General features: G+C 35.0%; 1 protein-coding gene across 1 annotated transcript; it reads left to right on the top strand.

Moving 5' to 3' along the window:
* Positions 1-2,533: 2,533 nt before the first annotated feature.
* Positions 2,534-3,289, top strand: LOC106331788. Its single transcript, XM_013770201.1, has one exon. The coding sequence runs from the start codon at positions 2,708-2,710 to the stop codon at positions 3,122-3,124; it is 417 nt and encodes a 138-aa protein (XP_013625655.1). The 5' UTR covers positions 2,534-2,707; the 3' UTR covers positions 3,125-3,289.
* Positions 3,290-24,649: the final 21,360 nt, after the last annotated feature.

Below are 24,649 nucleotides of genomic sequence, written 5' to 3' on the forward strand. Positions count from 1 at the left end.
TTTTTTTATTTATAAAAACTATTTTATTATTTTTTGTATTTTAAATATGTTTTCTATTTCAATTTTAATTTTATATTTTCGAATTTCAATTTAAAAAAATAAATTTATAATTTTTTTTTTTAATTTTGGAAATATTCCGAGGAAGTTTATCCCTCGGAATATTCCGACGACATCTTCCTTGGAATATTCCGAGGAATTTCCGACTAACTTGTGGTCCTCTGAAATTCCGAGGAAATAGGGTTTCCTCGGAATTCCGTCAGAAATTTCCGAGGGATTTCCGAGGAAAGATGAATTTCCGAGGAGTTATTTCTGAGGACTTTTTTCGTCGGTATGTCGTCGGAATAGCGTTATTCCGACGACATACCGACGATTTTTTCCCTCAGTATGCCGCTGTTTTCTTGTAGTGAATGGTATAGTACTTCGGAAGATTTTGATGGTTTGATGGGCGCAAGGAAAACAATGGTGAGTCTGTCACCACTTCACGCCGAAGTGGAAGCGCTTATTTAGGCAATAGAATGTATGCATAATTTACGTCAGTTTCATGGCACATTTACAACAGATTGTTCTCAATTGGTGAAGATGGTTTCAGAACCAGAAGAATTGCCAGCTTTTGTATGTTATTTAGAAGATATGAAGATCCTAAGAGAAAGTTTCAATAACTCGAACATCATTCATGTACCCAGAACACATAATACACGGACGTATTGTTTTGCACGCAGTGCCAGGAAACAACCCTCTTTTATCGTTTACATGGATGCAGAGTTAACTGTTTGGTTTGCAGAGTCTTAAAAATCTGTTTATACCGATGACAAAAAAAAAAAAAAAAAGAGTTCACATGCAGTGAGCATATCATAAAGTTTTATAGATATTAAAAGAGGTACGATGTCGGAGCTGATCTCTGGCCACTGGCCAAACCCAAGAATTTAAGGATGCCACCTGGATTAATGGCACCAAAGAACAAAAATTCAATTTTACGTTTTAAATGCACCGGGTAATCCTAATTTTAAACACATACTCTACTATTATTTAGAGATTTTTATACGAAAATTCAATATTTATAAAATCAAAACTAATTAAGTGTAATTTAATATTAATTCTGTAATGATTTTGAAGATCGTCAAACTAAAGTTATAGAATTGAATACTTACAAATAATAATAAATTTAAGTTAAATTTTTTATTTACAAATTTTGTTTTAAATTATATACGGAATTTAAATCAAGGAAAGTATTCAAATGAATAACATTATTTGAATTAGCTAGCAGTCTTAATTGGCTTAATATTTGTAGACGAGTATCTACAGGAAAAAAGATAAACGAATTTGATTGATTGTATGTGAATGCATAATTCATGCTTCAATTTCCTTTTTTTTTTTTTTTCCGATAACCTTTGTATGATTCCAAAGGTTTTCTACGTCCAAGGATTAATCACCAAGATATCCATAAAATCTGTGTTTTCATACCACTTAAGGTGTCTATGGATAGCCAAAGAGAATCAAACCCATGATGTAAGTTCTAGCTGAAATCTTTTTACCAATAGGCCAAGACCTTTTGGTTCGAAATTAACAGTTAATATATTTTTTTCAAAAAAAATTAATATTCTTTTCAAAAAAAATTAATATTTTTTTTTAATAAATTGCATAGTCTAGCATTCAAACCCAACGTAGAAGCCTTGTTCTTTCTGTTGCGGGAAAAAGAATATGTAGAAAATGACAAGCATACAATAAAGTATATCACAAACTCCTAAGACGCATGAAAAAGTATTGGAGGCAAGATTATCTTAACTGCCAACCGACATTATTCATTATGTTAGTGGAAATCTCTAGAGAGCCAGCAAAAGATATTTTAGAATGTGAGCTGCCATTTGTCAACAACTCACGGGATCTGTTCAAGAAGAGTGTATAATTACCAAAATAGTTACATATTTCTGGTAGCTAACTCTTGTGTATTGATTAAAAGCAAAAACATACCGACACAACAAAAAAAACTAACAAAGAATAATTTTCCCATAACGGTTATCATTTTTTTCTTCTAAATGGTCAAAAACGTACACATGTATGGGAGAGTAAGACAACCCATAAAATTAAAACCAGATAATACATTCTGAAATAAAGCCAGAAAATTCTCACACAATAGAGGCATGAAAAGCCTTTTCTGAGAAGGTATAATACTGCAGTAACTCACGGAACCATTTACACAAGCTAGGTTATAGCATTTCTTAGAATTTATTCGATCTTATAAATTTGAGGATTACACGAAAATGATTTAAGTTTTGACCCATATAAGTAAAGAAAGAAAGCAATGTCCAAAGAGTCAGTGGACTACTAAAAAAAATAGCACAAATCATGAGTGGTGTGAGTCATAATTACTATAGATGCCTTAAAAAAGATATCACGAGAAACCGACATTTTAATTATAACCCTAAAATTGGATTCTCGCATGCCTAAAAGAGAGACTAGTCACGGACTCACGGGTATCACTAACTGGCTCTCCTTTTTCTTATATAGTTTTTATACTACTATCTAGATTTTCTCATCACATAATAACAGTAATACGTGTCTATGTCGTGTGAGAGGGTGGTTATATAAAGTCTTGAACCTAGTGAGAACATAAGGAAAGAGCGTTGAAACAAATATATCAAAAGGAAAATGAAAGGTGAGTTTATCACATTGGCTCTAATGTCTATACTATTAGCCTTCTCGTTTGTCTATGGAGGAGGAGAGTCTGAAAGCCCTACTCATTCTGCGGCCAGCCCGAGTAGTGATCCCACCGGAGGATCCAGCGGTGCAAGCGGTTCGGCTCATGGACCTAATTGGGGATATAATTGGGGATGGGGATCAACCCCAGAAGGTGGTTATGGTTATGGTTCTGGTTCTGGTTCGACCCCAGATGGAAAAGGAAAGGGGACCGGATTTGGGTTTGGTTCAGGTTCTGGTTCAGGAACTGGGTTTGGGTTTGGCTCAGGAGGAGGAGGAGGAGCCACAGGCGGTGGTTCTGGCCATGGAAGTGGGACTGGACACGCAAGTGAAGGGGGTGGCGCAGGCGGTGGAAATGGTGGAGCTTCTCCAGGTCGTAGAGAGAGAAGCCAACACCGCTAAAATAATAAGCATTTCTTGTTCATCTTAACACAAGCATAGATACATAAGACTGGAAAAAGAAAAATAAAATTACCATGGTTGGCACCACATATGTATACTACAATCTTAATGCATAAATAAGGATCAAAAGAATAATTAAATAGTTGCGTGTTACCTCTGTACTTTGTATCATAACTAGACCTGATATATCTTGTGTTTTTTTTTTACGAAAAAACTAGTGTGTTAATATTTGATTTAATATCAACTCCGAATTAGCAAAAGGAACAGAAGTGTCTGCCGTTTCTTCTTCGCGTCACCATTTTGTATAAAAGAGAACTGTTGCATGCATATAAAGAACCAGGTGCGGACGCACGTTAACTAATAATTACACGTAATGTAATTTGTTAAGACAATTAAATATTCCCCCCCATTCATCATAATTATCTTCCCCCATCGTTTTTTTCATTCACTGTTTTAGTTATTTTAAATATTTCTAGATAAAACTGGGTTTGTCCATATAATATAGTGGCTACTAAATCAAATCCTCATTGCTTACTATAAGATCAGTTAATAAACATGCATATAGCTAAGTTACAAAAAAAAACATGCATATAGCTAACCTAGAAATCAGAACTAAACAGTTAATTAATTTTTTTTATAATTTTATATTTTATAATGTTATGAATTAGTGACTATATATTAACTTTTTACAAGTCATGTTCGATAAATCTACTGCAATAAATATTTTTAGTAAACTTCAACCTTTTTCAATAGGTTCCTCTGTTTCAAAATAATAGGTTTTTAAGGTTTTTGTACAGCTTTTAAGAATTACTAACTTTTATTCAATCTATCTTATTTGTATAAAACAATAATGATTACATCTAACCCAACTAATAGAAAATCATACTATTTGTATAGAAATTTAAAAACATCAATTAAATTGAAACAAAAAGAAAATTCTAAAACACCACTTAAAATAAAATGGAGGGAATAAGATTTATATAAAGTGTTATAAAATTGTGTGCTAGTATTTATATTTGAATAATTAATAGTTTTGTTTTTATATTTTACCCCTGATAAAAAAGATTTCTCCGCACCGCCACCAATGGCGAACCCAAAACCATTTTTTTAATAAAGATATGCAAAATTTTGTCAAAATTAAATATAGGTTAGTATAATGTCACTAAACGGATTTGGACCCGGATTTGTAGGTTTATTGACAATATTTTAAACCAAATTCACCAAAGTCGATAAATTAAATTATCATCTAATCTATTAAAACATAGTCTTATTTTTATCTACCGTATAAAGATTGTCATTTAAGTTTTAAATGGTCCTACTAAAACTGAATTATAACATATATCATAACAATAATATACCTCTAATCATTATCGTATATAAGAAAATGAACTAGGTTTAAATAGTATCATAACAAAATAATTAAACAAACGTAAACCCACGATCAAAATCAGAGTTACATGCTTGGCACCAAAATAATGGCACCAACCTTAAATCAATTTAGCTTCGCACATCTGATATTGCACGAACATCCTTTGTAAAGAAAACATGTCTTTATTAAGATTGAAACAATACATATGTATTCAGTGTGCAAGCAAGGATTATAAATCTGTTAATGGATTTTTTTTCCAACATTTTTCTGCCATGAGCACTTTACACTGAAAGCCTTCAATAGAAATAAATGAACAAAGACATCGTGTACTGAGAAAAATATAGGTTGGATACACCATAAAATTATAGATAAACCGATGTTATTTAGCAAGTCATTTGTCCGTATTAAAATTGAAAAATATCCGCACCGAAGTGCGGGTCAAACTCTAGTATAAATTTATTTTATAATATTTTGTGGTTTTAAGTACTACTAGATTTTAAGTCTTGATATATTTTGTCATAACTTTTACTTGTTATAAAATTGTTCAATAGTCTAATATATTTTATACTAGAAGGGTGTCCGCGCTTCGCGCGGAATATTGTTTTATTGTTGTTAGATATGATTTTTTGGATGATGTAATTATCTTGTCAGTCTTATTTGTAAACAGCATTATTTGATGTTTTATTGTGTTATGTAGTATTAGGTAATATGGTAAGTGTTAATATATTATGGGTTTGTTTTTCAATAACGTGTTATTGTGTGTATAATAGTACTTGTGTGGTGAAGTGAGCTTCTAATGTAAATTATATTGAATTTTAATAACTTTGCATTTACGCATTTGTTAATCTTAAGATTGATGGTTTTAGCGTCAAAATTATATTTTAATTTGTCACATTTTTTAACATTACTCTTTTAAATGTTTTGTTGCCCACTCTCCATAATTTGACATTGAGCCGTCCCCATCTATGTAATTCACCTACCTTTCCGGTGTGCGGTGCTTCTCGCCATCACTGAGAAAATACTCACCTTTGCGTTCTTGTTTTTCCTCACATTCATCTCTGGTGATATTTTCTGGTATTTGTTATAGATCATGCTTATGAGTTCCCAATTGTGTGGGTTTTTTTCACTGTGTTGTAGGTTGTTTTGGTCAATATTGGTCCTCTTCTTTTTTAGATTTTGGTTAATGTTAGGAACTACATCTCGTTGGGTTGGATAAGAGTTCAATTGTCTTTGATGTTGTCTTCCTCTCGTTGACTTGCCGTCGATAGTCTCTGCTCGTCTTGGTTTTCAAGATCTGGTTTTTGGTGATCTGACTTCTATGCTCTTTTTCATAGCTCGAAGATAGCTCCACGGTTTGCTGATTTTGTTTTGTCTCCTTTTCTATCTTTGTTCTCTCATCTTGTTGCACCTTTCATTGATGCTCGCTTTTCTGGTGGCTCTTTTTCGCCATATTTGCTACTCCAGGTTTGGATAATGTTTTCTTCTGCGTATGCTTTGTGTGCTTGGAAGGTTATTTCTACTCTAAAGCTTGAGCTCTTGTTTTTCGGTGGTAGGCTTCCATTCTCCCTCCCTCAGGTTGTTTCTTTTCTTCTCTTGCTTTCCTTGGTGTAGGTGTGCGGAGTTAGTGTTTGGAGCTTTGGTGTCTTCTACTTAGAGCTTTGTGGTTCTTCGCTGGGATGAAAGCCTTGTATGTGCTTGTTTAGTTTGTGAGGTGCTTCTTAACTTTTAGCTGGTGGTTGTGATTCTGGTACTTGAGGCATGTGTCTTCTTGTTTCGTGGTGACTCTGGTTTCCTAATGATTATTCTTTTTCTAAGCTTTTTGGGTTTTTTGGGTTGGTGCTTGATCACGCTCATTTGAGCTCGGAGGAATGCTTTGTCTTATATTTTACTTCCTCTGTTCCAAAATAGATAATGTTTTAGAAAGGTTATGATGTTTCAAAATAGATGATGTTTTGATCTTTTATATTAATTTAAATTTTATTGAAAACTATGTGACCAGTGATGTCTTATATTTATTTTTAAGGATTAGATTAATTAATTTTGGTATATATTTTTAATGTTATTTTTTAGAAAATGTGTATACCGTAATTCTTGTGCATACACTTAAAACATCAAATATTTTGGAACAGAAGGAATATCCTTTTATCTTTTCTAACATCTGCTTGTTCTATCCAAGATATTATTGGTAAGATGAGGTAAGTTAGTTTTCTTTGTTGATTTTTTTCCAGCTCGAAACTTTTATTGAGTTAGTGTTACTATAGTATTTGGTTTTTTCCTTTGGGTTGTGGAAGTTGTAGGTTTAGATTATGTGTTGTATTCTAGTTTTTTCTTATTAGTTTGGTTATTTAATAATTTTTAATAGTAAAACAAATATATAATTTATAAATAAAATAATAGAAAATGATAAAATAACAAAAATTTATGCTATTTTTAGTCAAAAACCAAATTAAATATTTAAAATTATTTATTTATTTATTTATTCATGTTGAATTTTAGTGACCAATAAAATAAATTATCAAATTTTATACAACAATGGTTAATATTTAAAGAGTAAATAGTGCATAATTAGAAAGTATTTGGCTAAATTGCAATGATATATAAGAAAAAAGACTTCAAATGTAAAAAAACAATATATATGAAAGACACATGTCATCAAACCCCCTAGCCACTTGTCATAAGAAGAGAAAAAGCTAACTTTATATATAAAGATTAAATTATTTAAAAATTATATTTTCATTAAAAATAAAATAATAAATAAGTAAAAAAAACATTTCTTATATTTTTCAATAGTAATATATTATAATATAACAAAATTATTTAAATTATTAACCTACGGTTCGTCCGCGGTCGATCCAACAACCCGGTGATCCGGTAAGTCCAGTTCAGTGTCCGGGTCAGGTTTCAAAACATTGTTTTCAGGTTTGGGATTGGTCAGATTCTCATCCAAAAAGTTACTTTCAGTTTTAGGGTTCGTCTGATCCTCATCCAGATTCCAGAGTAAAATCCTAACTTTCGAGTTTGCAGTGGAGACTTTTTCTTTAAAGCAATCAGTGGTTCTTCAATATGAAGTTTTTAATAAACTGCATTTAAGAGAGATATCAGGACTAAGCTAACTAGTAAAAAGTAGTTTATGTCTTCTTTATTATACAAACATATGAGAAACTAACCGAACCAAGGCCTAACATAGAAGCTGCTTCGAAGGCAGTGTGAACACCCTTAATCATTATCCTCAAGGACCACTTAACCTCTCAGATTTATCTTTGCTTTTTATGTTTCTATGCTTTTCTTTGCATTTAAATGGTTTCTTACTCTTAATTAATGAGAGATGCAAAATAATCCAAATCAGAAGAATTTGAAGTTATTAAAGTTGCATTGTGATTTGTTTTATAATTCAGACCTCAAGAATACAATTTGATGGTTAAGAAAACATTATTAGACTACAATTAGGTCTTCTTCCTTTTTGTTTCTAGTGTCTTTAAAGGTTGAAAGACCACTCGCATTCAATTACAACAAACCGTTATCTAGAACAATTTATAACAAAACTCTCCCATTGTAGGATTATTATCACGAGAAATTCATTATGGTTTTAACATTAGACAAAGTCTCTAACTACATAAATCTAACCCCGCGAGGCCTAATATACGCATTACTTTAGCTGATCTAAATATTACTAGATCTTTTGTCCGCGCTCCGCGCAGATATGCAATATAAATGTATTCCCAATATAAATGTATATATTATTGTACCCTAAACCGGGTAAAAATTCCTTGGTTTACAATTTCAGAATTGGGTAAAAAAACCAAAAATAATCTAGAACTAAACCAGATTAAACCGGCTAGGTAAAAAATCCTAGATCTAAACGCCAGAGAGCAGTCCTCTAGCAACCTCACCGCCTTTGCTTGAATCTTTACCTCTCGCCATCAAGGGCGGTTGAGTTGACATCTCCTTTCGATCAACACCACTCCAGCGGTCACTCCTTAGGACGTCGGGGTCGCCGCGACCCAAAGAAGTCATCCACGACATCACCGGAGCTCCTAAGACGCCAGGACAAACGTTTACAGCTGGTCCGCTTGAAACCACTTTGTACCCTCCAAACCCAGCCCGACACAAACCGGAGCTTCGTCAAGCCTCGTTCCGCATAAACCCTAGAAACCGTCGACATCTCATCTCCTCCATCGTCCAAGAACGGGATCTTAGCCAGAGAAATCGAGATCTGAAATCCAGTGTCGTCGAGGTCGTATGTTTCTCCGCCATGCCGCTTCGCTTCTTCCACACCTCTACGGCCAAGGGAGCGAACTTCCGACACCTAGCATTAATCCAAGAACAACGATGAAGCCCTTTACGAAGAAATCAGTGGGAGGGATGGGAATGGGCCTGAGTCTTCGAAATGAAAGAGCACTGACGATGAACGAAATGGCAAAGAGTTCGTGAAAGGTTATAGACAGCAAGAAGGATATTAGTAGGAATAATGAGACTGAACATATTTAAAGAAAGTTGTGAGTAACGGTGATTCACTGGAGAGTTGAATCGATGAGGACGAAGTGGGAAGGTCGGGGAGACGATCATTGCTTGGGAGAAAGTTAGGTAACACGAGATGAAGAGAGATGGGCTTGACATGGGTCGTAGTGAAGATTTTCAATAACACACCAATAGCCCATTACCAAACTTGGTCGACTGAAGCTTAGATGACGTGGTGAAACAGAATCTCCTGATAGGCTGACTTTTGAGTCCTACGTGGACAACCTATCTATTGCTGCTATTCCCCTTTTATTTATCTCTTATATATTAAAGGAGAAGCATTGTAATAAATGCATTCACACTAAACTGGATACATGTCACGTGTAGAAGCATTGTAATAAATGCGTTCACACTAAATGAACACATGTCACATGTAGAGAGATTCTCAACCAATCTCTACATAAATATGTTCACACTATGTGTTTTGCGTTTTTTAATATAAAATTCACATGCATGGTTCTTCTTTACGTTATTTTTAATGTTTACGAATAGAGTTCGACAAATTATTCATAAATTTTGATTCGATTCGTTATCTTTTTTGATTCGAACCAAAAAATATGAATATACGTTACTCTACGAAGCAAATCGAATACTAAAATGCAATATCCGTAAAAAAAACAAATCACAAATATCAATATTTATAGGAACGGATATCCAATTTGATCCGTTATATGCATATGTATACATATATTTAAATAATTATATATAAGTTATATATTATAGTTTATATAAATTTTACAATATTTTGTTTTTAAATAATTTTATTTTAATAATTTTATTTTTCATGTATTATTTTGAAAAAAAATTGTCATTTAATATTAATTAACAGTATCTTTATATATTTATCAACTATTTTTATATACTTTTACATACATATACATGTGCACATTGACGTGAGCACCTTATAAGTAAGTATTTACCACAACTGAAATATCTAATTTTTTTAGGAAGTTAAAATATATTTTTTTCTTAATGTTTATTTCACTATCGACCAAATTGTAGTAAAATGATTTGTCTTAGTAATTTTATTTTTAAACTATTATCCGTTTAGAAACTATAATATGAAACCATTGGTTCGACATCACGACTATCTAAGATTCATAACATGAAAAGAAACAAATAATAGTAATTTTTGATTATCACACAAAAAAAACTAAAAACAGCAAATATTTTAACCTAATAAACCAAATAAATATTGATTTAAAATGATAGTTATATTTTCGGAGATTAAAATCCAAAAAAAACCTAAAACTGAACCGATATTCAGATTAAACAGATTAATGTCTCCTTATTGAAAAAACGAAACTAATAATCACATTCCGCGCAAGGCGCGGATTATTACTTAGTTGTATGATATACGACCTGCATTTATGTGTTCCTCTTGCATTCAAATGTCCCTGTAGTTCCCGATTATTACCAAAATAAAATAAAATATGACAAAACTCAAAAGGAAAAAAAAAACTAACGAATTTGGTTCTTTTTTTCTTTGACAATAAGTGATTGCCATAAGTGTGAAAACACATACATATATAGAGCCATAGAGGGGTCAAATTATTTAATTAAACTCTCGCGCAAGAATCCTCCCCTACACGCTGAATATGGCACTATGCAATCTAATGTGTAGTTACCTGTTTTTCCTGTTCTTTTTACATTTTTAGAATACAACTGATGTATTCATATTTATAGTTTTATTTGAGCTTTGTTCGTTTTTAGTTTAGTTTTGTTTGTTGTTCAAGCCTAATAGTTATTCTTCTCCAGTAAAATAATCTCGATGAGCAAGTTGATTTTCTTCAAGCATTGTAGAGTGCTTTTCTCTAGCCATCTTTGAAGAATTATTTAGATTTGTCATCTAACTTAAAGTATCTTTATGCTCAGTATCCTTTTGTACATTTCTGTGTTTTTTATTAATCTCGAGAATCTCTTTTCTCAACATTGACCTTTTTGAAGGTTTTATTGGAACCATTTATGTTGGTGTTAAAGTTCAATCAGTTGCAAACCACACTCTAAAAAAATTGTAGAAATATCTTATGTATATTAGTGACATATTCTGTTATATCATCCAGGCATGGAGATTGGAGAATGATCTTATCTTTGGTCTCTCTCTTGATGCTCTTTTTTCTTTCTACAACTCTCCTCATTTTCTCCGTCTTGGCAAGTGCAGATTCTTTTTCTCTCATTTTGTTGTGTTCCTTTGTTCTTAGTTCTTACTTTTTCCTCAGCCAATTTAATCTTCGGCTCAGATGAAATCTCTTATTTAGCTTTCTGAAAGTCCCAATCAAAATGTAATTCACAACTTCATTCTCCCATTGCAGCTTCAGCAATGTTTTTGACCAAAACGAAGTGAGGCTGTCCTTTAATCGCTTGGTTGTTGACCTTGCAGCCCAAAATTGCTTCATTGAAGCTCTTATCCTCTCCTTGGTTTCATCACGGCGAGAAACAAACTCAGCATTATTAATTGTGGTGTAACTACACTTAAATAGTTACATAATACATGTTGACAATAAATTGCGAGCCCGTCATACACACTAATACACACCGTAGGTTCCCTGCATAGAATTATATTTAGGCGTTACAAATATTCAAGTTTGGTTTTGGATCACCAATGCAATTAAACATTGCAGATGTTCAACAAATGAGTCCTGACTTCTTGTTGCTCTCCTTTGGCGTCTTTCCTGTATGTGTAAGAGACTGTTATTGACGATCACAGTTACAAAGATACTGTCCGATCATTGCTTGAAGTATACATTCATTGGACTAATCGATAAGCTTTTTATGTGATTAGGACTCATTTTCGTAGCCAGGTTTTCGAAGTGATACTTATGATTTATGAAGAAGCAAAAAATAAAAAAAGAAGAATTACTTCAATAGCAACATTAGATGCGCCATCGGACTCACAACTAATGAAGCCGAAACCTCGCGAGTCCCCAGTATCAGGATTTCACATTATGTGAAATGAAAAGTTCTGAGGATCAGATTCTTAAGGGTACATACATTCTGTTTCCCCTCCACAATGGCATATTACTCATGGATTACAGATAATATATTATCAACCACAATAAAGATTCTACCTTAGGATCAGAAGCAATACCATCATACCCAATCTTTTCATCCTCATCCTGTAAAAGCAAAAAAAAAACTGATCAGCTATTGTAGTTGAAGTACCAATATTTCAGAGTATAATTACCACCCAGACATCATATATAACTAACTCCTAAAAGGGGAATATGGTGCAAGGAAAAGTATGCCACATCATTTAAAAAATCCACCAATCAGAAGTTTTTTTTTTTTGACATGTCATTTTTCAATTTATGGGCTTTAAATCTTGACTCTGTTACTGTGTAGGTTTACAAAAATAACACTCCGAAGTCCAACACCAACCGTACACTCAAATCATCATCTTTCTTCTCTTGCCGTCATTTCCGTTTTTCCTTTCCACGAAAGGTCTGCCATAACGTCTCCATAAAAGTTTGCACCTTCTTTTAAGGCTGTATTAAAAGCTTAATCCCACTTATCCCACTAACCCGTATTTAATACACCTCAACCTTGCTCTACTCACTTACAATCACATTCCTATAAGTAGTCATGCCTCTTTGCGTTATTCTCATCAGTACACGAAGAATATTGATTCATTGAATTACAAAAGAGGAAGATGCTGAATATGTAAGTCCTGGTCCTTCTTTTTTATGAAATAGTTTTTGACTTTTTTTGTTGGCTCGGATGGAATGGTAACGTCTTTTCTGTAGGCAACTAAAAGTCTTAACGTGAATACGCTTCATGGAAAACCTATACGTCTAAACAAGGTATCATCTTTGTTCCTATCATCTTTGTTCCTATATCTTTGTATAATATAAATGATAACGTGGTATGTTGGTAATAATGTTCTCATTCTTCCTGTCCAACCCGAGTTCGAGTGGGGTTGATGACATTTTACCTTTGAAACTTGTTTTTTTTTCCGGATATTCGCGTACCCGTTCGGTTCTCGGTTCCGGTTCCGATTCGGTTATTCGGATATAGAAATATAGAAACCATTCGGGTATTTGAGGATTTTGGTCCGATTTCGGTTTCAGTTAATTTGGTTCGGTTGCGGTTCGGTTTTTTTGTTCCGTTTTTTTTTGCCCAAGGCTATATGTGAGTATTGTATGGTTCGTGTACATGGGGGTAGCCTGCCCAAGTCTTTTAGTCTAACTAAAAAGTTGTGGGGGAAAAGTACTAGAGCATTAGTTATGATTAGTCTAAGCAACCTAAAGGGTAGGACTCGTGCAATAGATGGATCCTAGAAGCATTGCATAACTCATATTGATCCATGCAAGCAACAAAAGGTTTTAAAATATCAACCGATAAAATTCAAGTGGCTCAAGTTTATTAGTTTTGGCATATTAGTTGAGGGATTTTGATTTATACATTGGCGTACTCAAATATTCATATGACCTGCATATGATAACTACATATCATCGACATGGTTTGGACTTTTTCTTTAGACTATATATCGAGAAGTTCTCTGACACGTCAGCCTGTAATCTCTTGGAGGAGTAACCATTGCAGATTTATTTAGTTCCCCTACAAAAAATAACCGTGACACTAGTTCACTCCCATTGGAAAACCCTAATTTATACATACCAAGTGATGTTTACAATTTAATTCCACAAGGTTATATAAAAGTCCAAATATGATAAACATTTTAAGGAAAATCAAGGAATTTATACAGAAAAAGGTGGAACAAGGGGAAGAAAAGAACTACACGTTAAGCCTACCATACTAAAACACACGTGAAAAATCGCAGACAAGTCCATATGTATGAAGCCCGACCGTGTATGCTACCTAGCCAGCCCAATATTTAAATAGTAGTTGCAATCTTTTACTTTCTCTTTTATACGTGTGTTAAGTGTTAACCAGAGATTTCAATTTCGTAATCACATTGGACGAATCACGACAGGAGAATAAACTCGGTATATTCCATCGATTAACCTATATATGGATGCTATACTGCTCTAATTATGGTTACTAGCCATACAATTTATCATAAAAAGTCAGTAAACCAAGAGGCCAAAACGAAAACGTCAAGAATTTTTTTTTTTTTTTTTTTTTTTTTTTTTTTTTTTTTTTTTTTTTTTTTTTTTTTTTTTTAAACGTCAAGAATTTAAATTCAATATCTGTTTATTTATTTTTTTTGTAAAAAGGGCCTTCAATTAAAAGACAAATTACAAATGTGATTTGTTAGATCACATAATTTGAATAAGTTAGTACATAAAAAAACATTAAAAGAGCTATAGAAACTCAATGAGTTATAACAACTCTTTAGTTTATCCAAACTGGGAAGGTTTCTTGTGCACTAGATTAGGAAACCCGACCCTTACGACCTCGATTTCCTCGTCCGTGAACTGTATGCCATTCCATTTCTTGGTATCTTTGTGTAAGCTTGGGCAACTTACCCCCTCTTGACACACTTCCATATTCATCTATTTGCTTATTAATATGGAAATCACTCTCTATATTTCCATGCTCTTGGATGAACTTGGTTGAATGAGGGGTCGTGCTTGTTGGATCATTTCCTGAGGGTGTAGCACCCTCATTTATGATAATAGCAGATGGAACATTGTCCATAACTTGGGTTGGAGTAGTGTGAGCAGATGGTGAACCTGCTAGTGTAGAGACTGAAGTTGACTTGACGATTGGAGACAAGTGTTCGAAAGCAATAGAGCTATTCTTAGGAGAATTAGCCCCATGAGAAGACAAAGAATCTGTTTTTGCTGAGGAAGCTTCTGACCTTCAGGATTGGGGAGGAGAATGATGAGGCTCAAGCACTGTTGAAGACTTAGCTACTGTTTGAATTGGCAGGATATTTGTAATGTCCTTAGGCATGTTGCTCTCTAGTGTCTCTTTACTACACTCATTGTTTTCCAATAAAGATTTGATATCAACCCCAAGAATCTCCACTTTTTCTTGATCTTGTCTACTTTCATTAGTGGGAACAAACATCTCTTCCTTAAGTAAACACCTTTTTGCTTTGTGACCTAAGCTCCCACACCTTTCACAATACCACATCAACCAAAAATATGTTACCAAGCATATCATCCAATGCAATCTTTTTGGAAAAATTCTTGTCAAGCTCAATTTCCACCAAAATCTTAGCGTCTCCTATGTTGAACGGATCTAGCCTTGGCTTGTGAGTGAGCATAGGATCACCTAGGCCGAAAGCAGTGTGAGAAATCCCAGGTTTGGAATAGCAACTTGTTGGGATATTCTTTAAAGTCACCCAAGCTGGGACAGTGGAGATTTCAGGAATTTTCAATGAACCTAGTGGATTCCAAGGGGCCACAAACATTAAGCAATCATCTACTCCCTGTGTTCCTAAAAGTAAGATTTTCTAGAGTATGCACGCTTATTAAGAATTTAATAAATGTTTATAATTTAATTTATTTTTTACTTTATTATACACTTTCCAATAACTTTCCACCAATGAAATTTAATCAATTCAAATATTCTCAATTAATGTTTCTCAAAAGTATAAAAACATACCTTAACAATATAGAAAATCTATCTTTGTGGAACAAGAAAAAAATCTAAAACATCTTACTTTCGGGAACGGAGGTAGTACATGCCAAACACTTCGCTGAATAATTCAATTCCTTGTCTCTTTGTGCGGAACATGGAAAAGATAGGATGATTCTCTTAATTTCAGACTAACAATTTTACAACTTCTACCCCAGAGACGGTAACAACAACATGCATTAAACCACCAGTGGGAACAAAACATCAATGAAATTGCCCGATTACATATTCTCCTATGTTCTCAGGGCCAAGTTCAAGTACCTTAGCTGGGATGATGATATCAGGAGTGCCATCAAGTCTGAAGGTTGGTCTTGAAGCACAGAACAAGTTCCTGGAAGCTGGGTTCATCCTTGCGGCCCATGGAAAGTAGTGAGCCATCTTCCTTTAATTCCGGAGGCGGCAACTTTGAAACAGGGAGATTCAGCAATGAGGGAGGGGCTCCTTTCAGCAAATACTTCTTCTACTTAAGGTTGATAACTTCCTCTAATGAAGGCCAAAAATTCTCAATTTGGCTTTGTAACAACTGAAAATTATAGCTGCGAGGCGTGAATGGCTCAGGTGGTGTACACGGAGGAGAGAACTTTAAAACCAGTGGCCTTGACCACGCTCCCATAGAAGGTACAAATGGGGCTGGTTCTTGTTCAACGGTCTCTTGAATTTTTTGATGAACATCTCGTAAGCTTAGAGTAGCCTCATGAGGTAGACTTGCCGATGGAACATCTGGTAGGGTTGGAGGAGCTTCGTGAGGTAGATTCGCGGTTGGTAGAAGGCCGGGTGTTGCAGGAGGAACACCAGACAGTACATCATCACAGTGAGGTGGCGGAGGAGCAATGGTCGACGAATGAGCAACAGAACCGTGGCTGTCATGATAGTGAGGTGGCAGATCTTTCTTTCGGAATGGAGGAATCTCAGGTTAATCCATGCCAGATAGAAGAGATGAGAGAGATAGCTTGAGGAGATGGTTCACCTTCACCGGAAGCAGCCGGAGACGTCTCCGCCGTCACAGATTCATCTTCATTATATTTTTAAATAAAATCAAAATATGGAAGTCCCTTAAATATATTGGTTTAATTATTTGATTTGATTAATAGTTCAGTAATACTTTTACACTATAAAATATAGGTTTCAAATATCAGAAGTAATATTCATTAGTATTTGTATAGATTAACAAAGATTTTTTTTTAAATCAGCATGGTACAAGCTAAAACAGCAAGAAGTAGATTTTAACTCAACTGCTCAGGGTAGTATTATTAGAATCATCTTATGTGAATTTAGATCCTTGCCTGTTATACAATTGTCTATATAATAATAATTTTCATATTTGTAATAGAATAATAAATTAATTTTAAAAATCAAATTGAACATTTCTTTCTTTTCTTTTCTTTTTTGAATTATCAATTACAACTTCCGATTTGCTGACGTGTACCAGCACATTTGTATTATTTTATATCATAAACTTAAATCAAACATTTTTGGGGAGTTAGAAAAAATAAAGAAACCATCGTTCTGATCATGTCTAGAAATGTCGTTTTAAGCTACGATTCTCTCACTCAAATGTCACATCACCTAAGCTTAGAGATATGATATTATTCAAGTCTGGTTCTAAAAATAAAATTGCAATTTTATATTTTACAATATTAAAATTATATTTGGAAAATTAGAAAAAATTATGGAAACCATTTAAGTAAAATAAAAATGAATAAGTTACCTTTCTATAAAAAAAATATATTATATTATATATTACTATTTTACCCCTAATATCTTAAATTTATTATTATGAATATTTTTAAAAAAATTTATATTTTGAGATATATTTTATTTGTTTAAAATATATGTATCCATTTATAAATTATTATATATAAAAATAATTTCTTCTAAAAATTAGAACTAAAATGAAACTTTGTTAGAATGTTTAAAAACATGGGTTCAGATCTGTCTCTATCTAATCCCTGTTCTGACTCCAAAACTATATTTCACAAAATTTTTTTTCTAAAAAACTATATTTCATATTTGAAAATTTAACGACAAAATTATATAAGAACTTGGATAGAATGTCACGTTCTGCATGTGCAAGATTTTTTTTCTTCTCTTTGGCCAGAAACTTAAACTGATTCTGTAAACCACACTGGTAATCACGCTTGCATATTGACAACAAATGAACGTTGCTTTCTTGCACTGCATGTGTCACTGTATGTCCTTGAATTTTGCGTCCGTGGTATATGAATGAGCTTTGAACTGTTTAACTTCTCTTCAAGATCTTTATGTCTTCCAAATAACTTGCAAAGGCTGGCCATTCTTCTAATTCCGAAACCATCTTTACTAAATAAAAACAATTCGTTGCAAATATAATAGTAAACTGTATTAGTTTTCTCATACATTCCAGGGTCCAAATGAGAGCCTCTATTTCCGAGTGAAGTAGCGATCAACTTACTCTTGTGTTCTTCGCTTCTATTAAACTATCAAAACCTTCCAGTGTGTTATACCATCTATGTCCTGAAAAGCTTTATCGACTCACAATTTTCAAAAAAGTTTATCGACTCAGTTAGAGTGTCAAATCGTGGATCATAAAACCCACCGACAATAATTAGCTAGTTGAACATAAAAAAACTAAGGGCTAGCTAAGTAACCCATCTAATAACTAAGAAGGGTGTATTCAGTTTAACATTTGATGTGATTTGATTTTTAATGGGATTTTAGATGATTTCAATAAGTTGCAGAGATTTAGGTAATTTTTTTTTTAAACTACTCTAGAATATCATCTAAAACACCCTAAAATTACCCGAAAACTTTTAAACTACACGACTTAAAATGTTTTCAATAACAGTGGATTTCAGAGTACTTTACGAAATGTCAAATTCAATAACAGTGTATTTTAAATAAGTTTTTAAAATTCATGTTTGAATAACAGTGTATTTGTCATTTTAATACAAATCACCTAAAACTCTTAGTTGAATACACCCCCATTAGACATTATTTTCAAAGTGATTTCGACACATGTCATTAATACAATCACTTTCATTTCACTAAACAAATATGACATGATATATTAGAAATGATGATATGTCTTAAGGTTAAATGTGAAATGCACAATTACATTTAATGCTTACTTATATTTTTGGTAAATTTTTAGAATATGGTAGTATTTTTTTTTGTCATCAACTTATACTGACTTGTACTGACTCTGTGAACCAAATCGGGAGATCTTGATCCATATGAACGACGAAATACGGTTGCGTCCTAACACTGTGTGCTAGACTATCCGTCCTCAAATTTTGTGTCCTTGGTACATAGATGATCTCTTATCTGAGAAAACCTTCCTTCAGGATCGCGATGTCTTGTAAATAACTTGCAAATGATGGCCACTCTTTTTGTTTCGAAACCATCTTCACCAATTGATAGCAATCTGTTGCAAACGTGACCTGAAATTGACGTAAGTTTCTTATACATTCCATTGCCCAAATTAAAGCTTCTATCTCCGCATGTAGAGGAGATAAACAAGCCCGAACATTTCTCGCCTCCAACAAACCATCAAATCCTTCTAGAGTGCTTAGCAAACCTTGTCTGGAATAACTATCATTCTCCTTCCATGAACCATCCGTGAAACACCATCTTCCTGGAATCGATGTAAGAGTCGTGACCTCGACCGGTGGGACTATCCTGTCACCGTTCAAAACTTGTGCCTCAGCCCAAAGTGTTGACTCTGTTTCTGCTAACCTAAGTGTGTCCCTAGGATCAATATCCAAATTAATAAAAAATTTATTATTTATTTCTTTCCAAATATACCAAAATATCCACGCAAACTGATGATCATCCATCCGTGGGAAAACTCTCCAGAAGAGATGATCCATATTTTTGAAAAGGGAACTTGTTCGAAAAATAGATGGATTTGATTGTATTTTTGAGAGAGCCCATACCTGAATTGCTAAAGGACATTAAAAAAATACATGGTTTATCGATTCCTCATCAGCTCCACATCGTACACAACATACATCCCCTTGTATTCCTCGTGCTTTCAGATTCTTCTTAACTGCTCAACATCATGTCACCAATTGCCATAGAAAATGTTTTATCTTTGGTGGACACCACATTTTTCAGCAAAACACCTTCAAAGCATCAACGGTGGGTCCCAGCATCAAAGGTGGTATTTCCCTGTCTGGGTAAACCCGTTCTATCTCGTATCCTGATTTAACTGTGTACTTCCCATTATTTGTGAAATGACATCCATCCCTATCTGCCAGAAGAGTCCGACTCAATGGTATACTTTCAATAATTTTCACATCCTAAGAATCCATCAAAGCCTGGAGTGTCTGCGAGTTCCAAGTTCGCGTAGCAGAAAGAGAGTCCACTGGTAACTGTAAACTGTCTTAGATTCCTCATACATTCCATTGCCCAAATAAGCGCTTCTATCTCTGAATGAAGTGGCGATTGACTCGCTCTTGTATTTCTCGCTCCCATTAAACCATCAAAACCTTTCAGTGTACTATACCACCCTTGTCCAGAATGTAAATCCTGATTTTTTCATGATCCATCCGTAAAACACCATCGACCTGGGATATTCGGGACTATCGTTTGTACTGGTAATCGATTTTGCTCGATTCCTTGTGTTAGTGAGATCTGCCCTCCGCTCAAAGTAAAGACTCTGTTTCTGCCAATTTGAGAGTATCTCTAGGATCCATGTCCAAATTACTAAAGACCTTGTTGTTTCTACCCTTCCATATGTACCATAAGATCCATGCACATTGATGATCTTCCAATTCCGGAGAAATCCTCCAAAATAGATAATCCATGTTCCCAAGAAGTGATTGAGTAGGAAAGATGTCTGGATTCGAGGGAATTCTTGAGAGTGCCCAAACCTGAACCGCCAGTTGACACTCAAAAAACACATGATTTATAAATCTATTCAAATATGACATTAAATAATATATAATAATAGAAACATAATAATATTCCACAAATTTTGAAATATTATTTATTTCTATTTTATAATCATACAATTTTATTACCAAAAAGACTTTCAAAATTTTTACACTTTTAGAAAAAAATTAAAAAATTTAATTGTAATATTATTCGTTTTTATATATCTACAAATTTACGAAATACTGTTTAGTCTTACTTTTTAATAATTATACAACTTTTATATCAATTTTTTCTTAATTTTACGCAAGTTGATTAATATATTTTTATCTAAAATAAATGGAGAAAATTTTATTTAAGTATCTAATTTTAAATATATACATATCTATTTTAAAATATAAATTAAATAATTTTTTATCTTAATTCTATGTTCAGTTAAATCAAAAACTATATTAAAATATTGGTATGAAAATAATAAAATCCAAAATAATAATAGAACCTTATATTTAGAAAGAAATTAAATTTATAAATTTTATTACCGCACACACCAAGTTTATTGTAATAAGTAGTTAGCTAAGCTATGTAACCCAACAAATGAGTAGTTTATTTTGTTGTAAGATTGTTAAAGTTGAAACAAAGACTATGTTAGTGCAAGATGACACTACAATAGTACTGCAGAAGATAACTCAAGAGATAAAACAATACAAGCAAACACTCTGCTTTAGAATTTCATTTAAATAATCTATTACAAGACCTTGTTTATTTAGCTTTACTTGTCTAGTGTTAACACCCTTACACACGACACTGAAGGATTCCTAAGCTACCCGCTTATGTTTCTCTCCCGTCAAGTACTTCAGCCACTGCTTCAGTACGAGCCAAGAACACTTCCAAGAGCTTATCTCTCTATAAGATGAGCCTCTGTGTCTCTATGTCTATACAGACGACCCCATAGCTATCTTATAGTTATTCTCCAAGTTCCCGAAACCCTAGTCTCCAAGACAACATGTATGGACATCTTCCATAACAATAAGTGCAACTTTCCTTTTCTTGGAATGCACTTATTCATCTTTCTTTAAGTCATAAAATTGCTCCTCAAGTTTATTCCTCTTTCCTTATCTCCAAGATACTCTCTTGCTCTCCAAGTCTACATGACTCTAGCTCGGTATCTTGACTCCACATGGGTTTCACCACTCAACATGACGTCTGCTTCAGCAACTACATCAGCGACTACTTCAGGGCATACATCTTACATCTTCAATCTCCCCCTTTTAGCTTTGTGTGTCAATCAAGCACAACAATCTTCTGGTTCAGCAACCACGTTCCCCACCTGGAAACTTCCACACCAAATGTGCTTTTCTCCCCACGAGATGTGCACCACACCATGCTTTCTCCCCCATGAGATATGCATTCTCTGTACTAGAACATCATCATTCTCCCCCTGCTTGATTGCATACTAAGCTAAAACAGATGCTTAGATGTCAAGCGTTACAGACCCAACAGTCTGTTTCTTCATGTATAATCATGACACAGCCTCTGCTGCAGCGGAATAACAAGTACTGCATCATGACCTCACGCACCTGTCAAACTACCCTTCGACCAGCTTCTGTTGAGGACTTGGCTTCCGTCATGTTCCGTCTTCTTGACCATGAACCCTTCCCCATCCGCACTGAGTGCTCTCTGCACTCGTTGCTATTGTCTTGGAGTGATTTCATTATCACCCTCCTGAAGATCATCTCGCATCACTTTCTGACGCACTTCGATCTCCTTCTCCTTTATGCCACAAACAACCTCGTGTTCTGGCTCCAGACTTGATGCTTCTTGATCAACCTCAAGATCACTCCTACCATCTTTGAACTAGTTGCTATTGTCTTGGAGTGATTTCACTATCACCCTCCTGAAGATCATCTCGCATCACTTCCTAACGCACTTCGATCTCCTTCTCCTTTGTGCCACAAACAACCTCGTGTCCTGGCTCCAGACTTGATGCTTCTTGGTCAACCTCAAGATCACTCCTACCAGAGCTGCATCCATCGTCTGAGGTCTTATCCTTGATCTCATCAAGTAAGCCACTCTTGGCTAAGGACACACCTCTTTAACCCTCTTGGGTTTAATGAACGTCTTGTTCACCTTCTTGGCCATGTTTTTGCTCTTCTCACGAGCAAAACACCCCACCTTCTTGTGTCCAACCTTCCCACAGAACCAAAAACACATCCGATGTTGCTTTTTGCTTGGCCTGACACAGTTGCTGATGCACCGATCAGTCTCCTTCCTTGTACCAGCTGCACAACCATGCTTCAGAACCTCCTTTCTGACCTTCATGTTGTTGCACTGATGTACTACTTTCGGTTTGTTACTCACAGCTGCGTGTTGTAGAAATTTTTGCCTTACTCCCCGTCGTACGTCCCGACGTACTTCCTGACAAGCTTCTTTGGCTCCACTTTTTGATGTGCTCCCATGCACAAAATGTGATAGTCCCTTCTATTGTACTTCCTTAGTACTCTCAGCTCCTCGATATCCCAGTCCCCAATTCACCTGCCTGCACGAAATGTGATAGCCCCTTCTGATGTACGCCATTTCTCTCAGCTCTCGGTATCCCCGTCCCCAATTCACCTTGGCTGGTTGTCCCATTGAGAGTATCTTATCCAAGTCCTTGGTCCCACTATTGAGCATCCTGACCCGCTTGTGATTCTCAGCCAAATCACTTTCAAGCATCTTTGCTCTCTCTTGTTCACCAGTAGCAACTTATCTCAGCTTGCTAACTTTCTGTTCCAGAGACTCATTTTTCTCATGTACAACCGCAAGTTCTTCAACAAGTTCTTCATTCTCCCCACGGCTCTGCACTAGATCATGTTGCAACCTCAGATTTTCATTCTTGAGATTCAATCACTTCTTTAGCAGCACGTGATAATCCTCAGAGTCTGTATCAACGTCTGAATCCGAGGATTCACTGGATTCCTCCTTGTGTGCACCAAATGCAACAAGGTTCTTCATCACTTTTCCATCTTCTTCAGACTCTGAATCATCAGACGACTGCAATGGAACGCCTTTTTCCTTCTTTGAGTTTGGACATTCACGCCGTGTGTGTCCAACACCTCTACACTCAGACCACTTAAGTTCTCTCCGTTGTGCTACAGGACAGTCAGCCTTTATATGACCAACACCTTCACACTCATAGCATCTAAGACGTTTTCTTCTTCTGCTATTACCACGATAACCTCCCTGGCGACCATACTGATTCCTCCCACCGGAGGAATTCATCATCTTACCCAGATTCCTAGCCAACATCCCCATGGCATCTTCAACATTCGGAGATCTATCTCCATCTTTATCAGCAGCAAGAGCTATAATCCTTGATGCACCACCTGTCGTAGAGACTGAACTACTGTTTGTCTCCATCTCTTCTGCCTTCAGCATACCCACAAGCTTGTCAAACTTGAGCTCATCCGTGTTTGTGGTCATATTCAAGACTGTCCTGTGCGCTCCAAACTTCGTAGGAAGACAACGTAGTAACTTCTTTACCAGCTTCTTCTCCTTGTACTTCTTCCCAATTACAAATGCTTCATGCGCCATACCACTGAGTTTGGCACTAAAGCTCGCCATAGAATCATTATCAGACCACCTGAGATTCTCAAACTGCAACCCAAGATGATCTAGACGTGTCCTCTTCACACTCTCATCTCCTTCAAATGAATTCAGCAGGATCTCCCACGCCTCTTTAGCCAAAGTACTCCCCTAAATCAGCAGGAACTGTTCTGCTTCAACCGCTCTAAAAATCACCGACAACGCCTTTGCATTAAACTTAGATTCATTGCGTTCTGCCTCTGGCCAATCCTCTTTTGGCTTAGGCTTCTTCCCATCTCCTATAACTATGGTAGGCTCCTCCCAACCAATCTCCACAGCTGTCCACGCATCTTCATTGATTCCTCGAATCATCTGCTTCATGCGAGCCTTCCAATGACCATACTGGTCCGCATTCAACATGATCGCCTTCTGGAGAGAAACAATCGTGTCCATCTTCACCTTTAGGATAACACCGATAACTTAGGTGCCCTGCTCTGATACCACTTGTTAGTTCAAGATGACACTACAATAGTACTGCAGAAGATAACTCAAGAGATAAAACAATACAAGCAAACACTCTGTTTTATTAGAATCTCCTTTAAACAATCTATTACAAGAACTTGTTTATTCAGCTTTACTTGTCTAGTGTTAACACCCTAACACACGACACTGAAGGATTCCTAAGCTACCCGCTTATGTTTC

The sequence above is a fragment of the Brassica oleracea genome, chromosome C3 (genome assembly GCF_000695525.1).
Source record: "Brassica oleracea var. oleracea cultivar TO1000 chromosome C3, BOL, whole genome shotgun sequence".
NCBI classification, from domain to species: Eukaryota; Viridiplantae; Streptophyta; class Magnoliopsida; order Brassicales; family Brassicaceae; genus Brassica; species Brassica oleracea.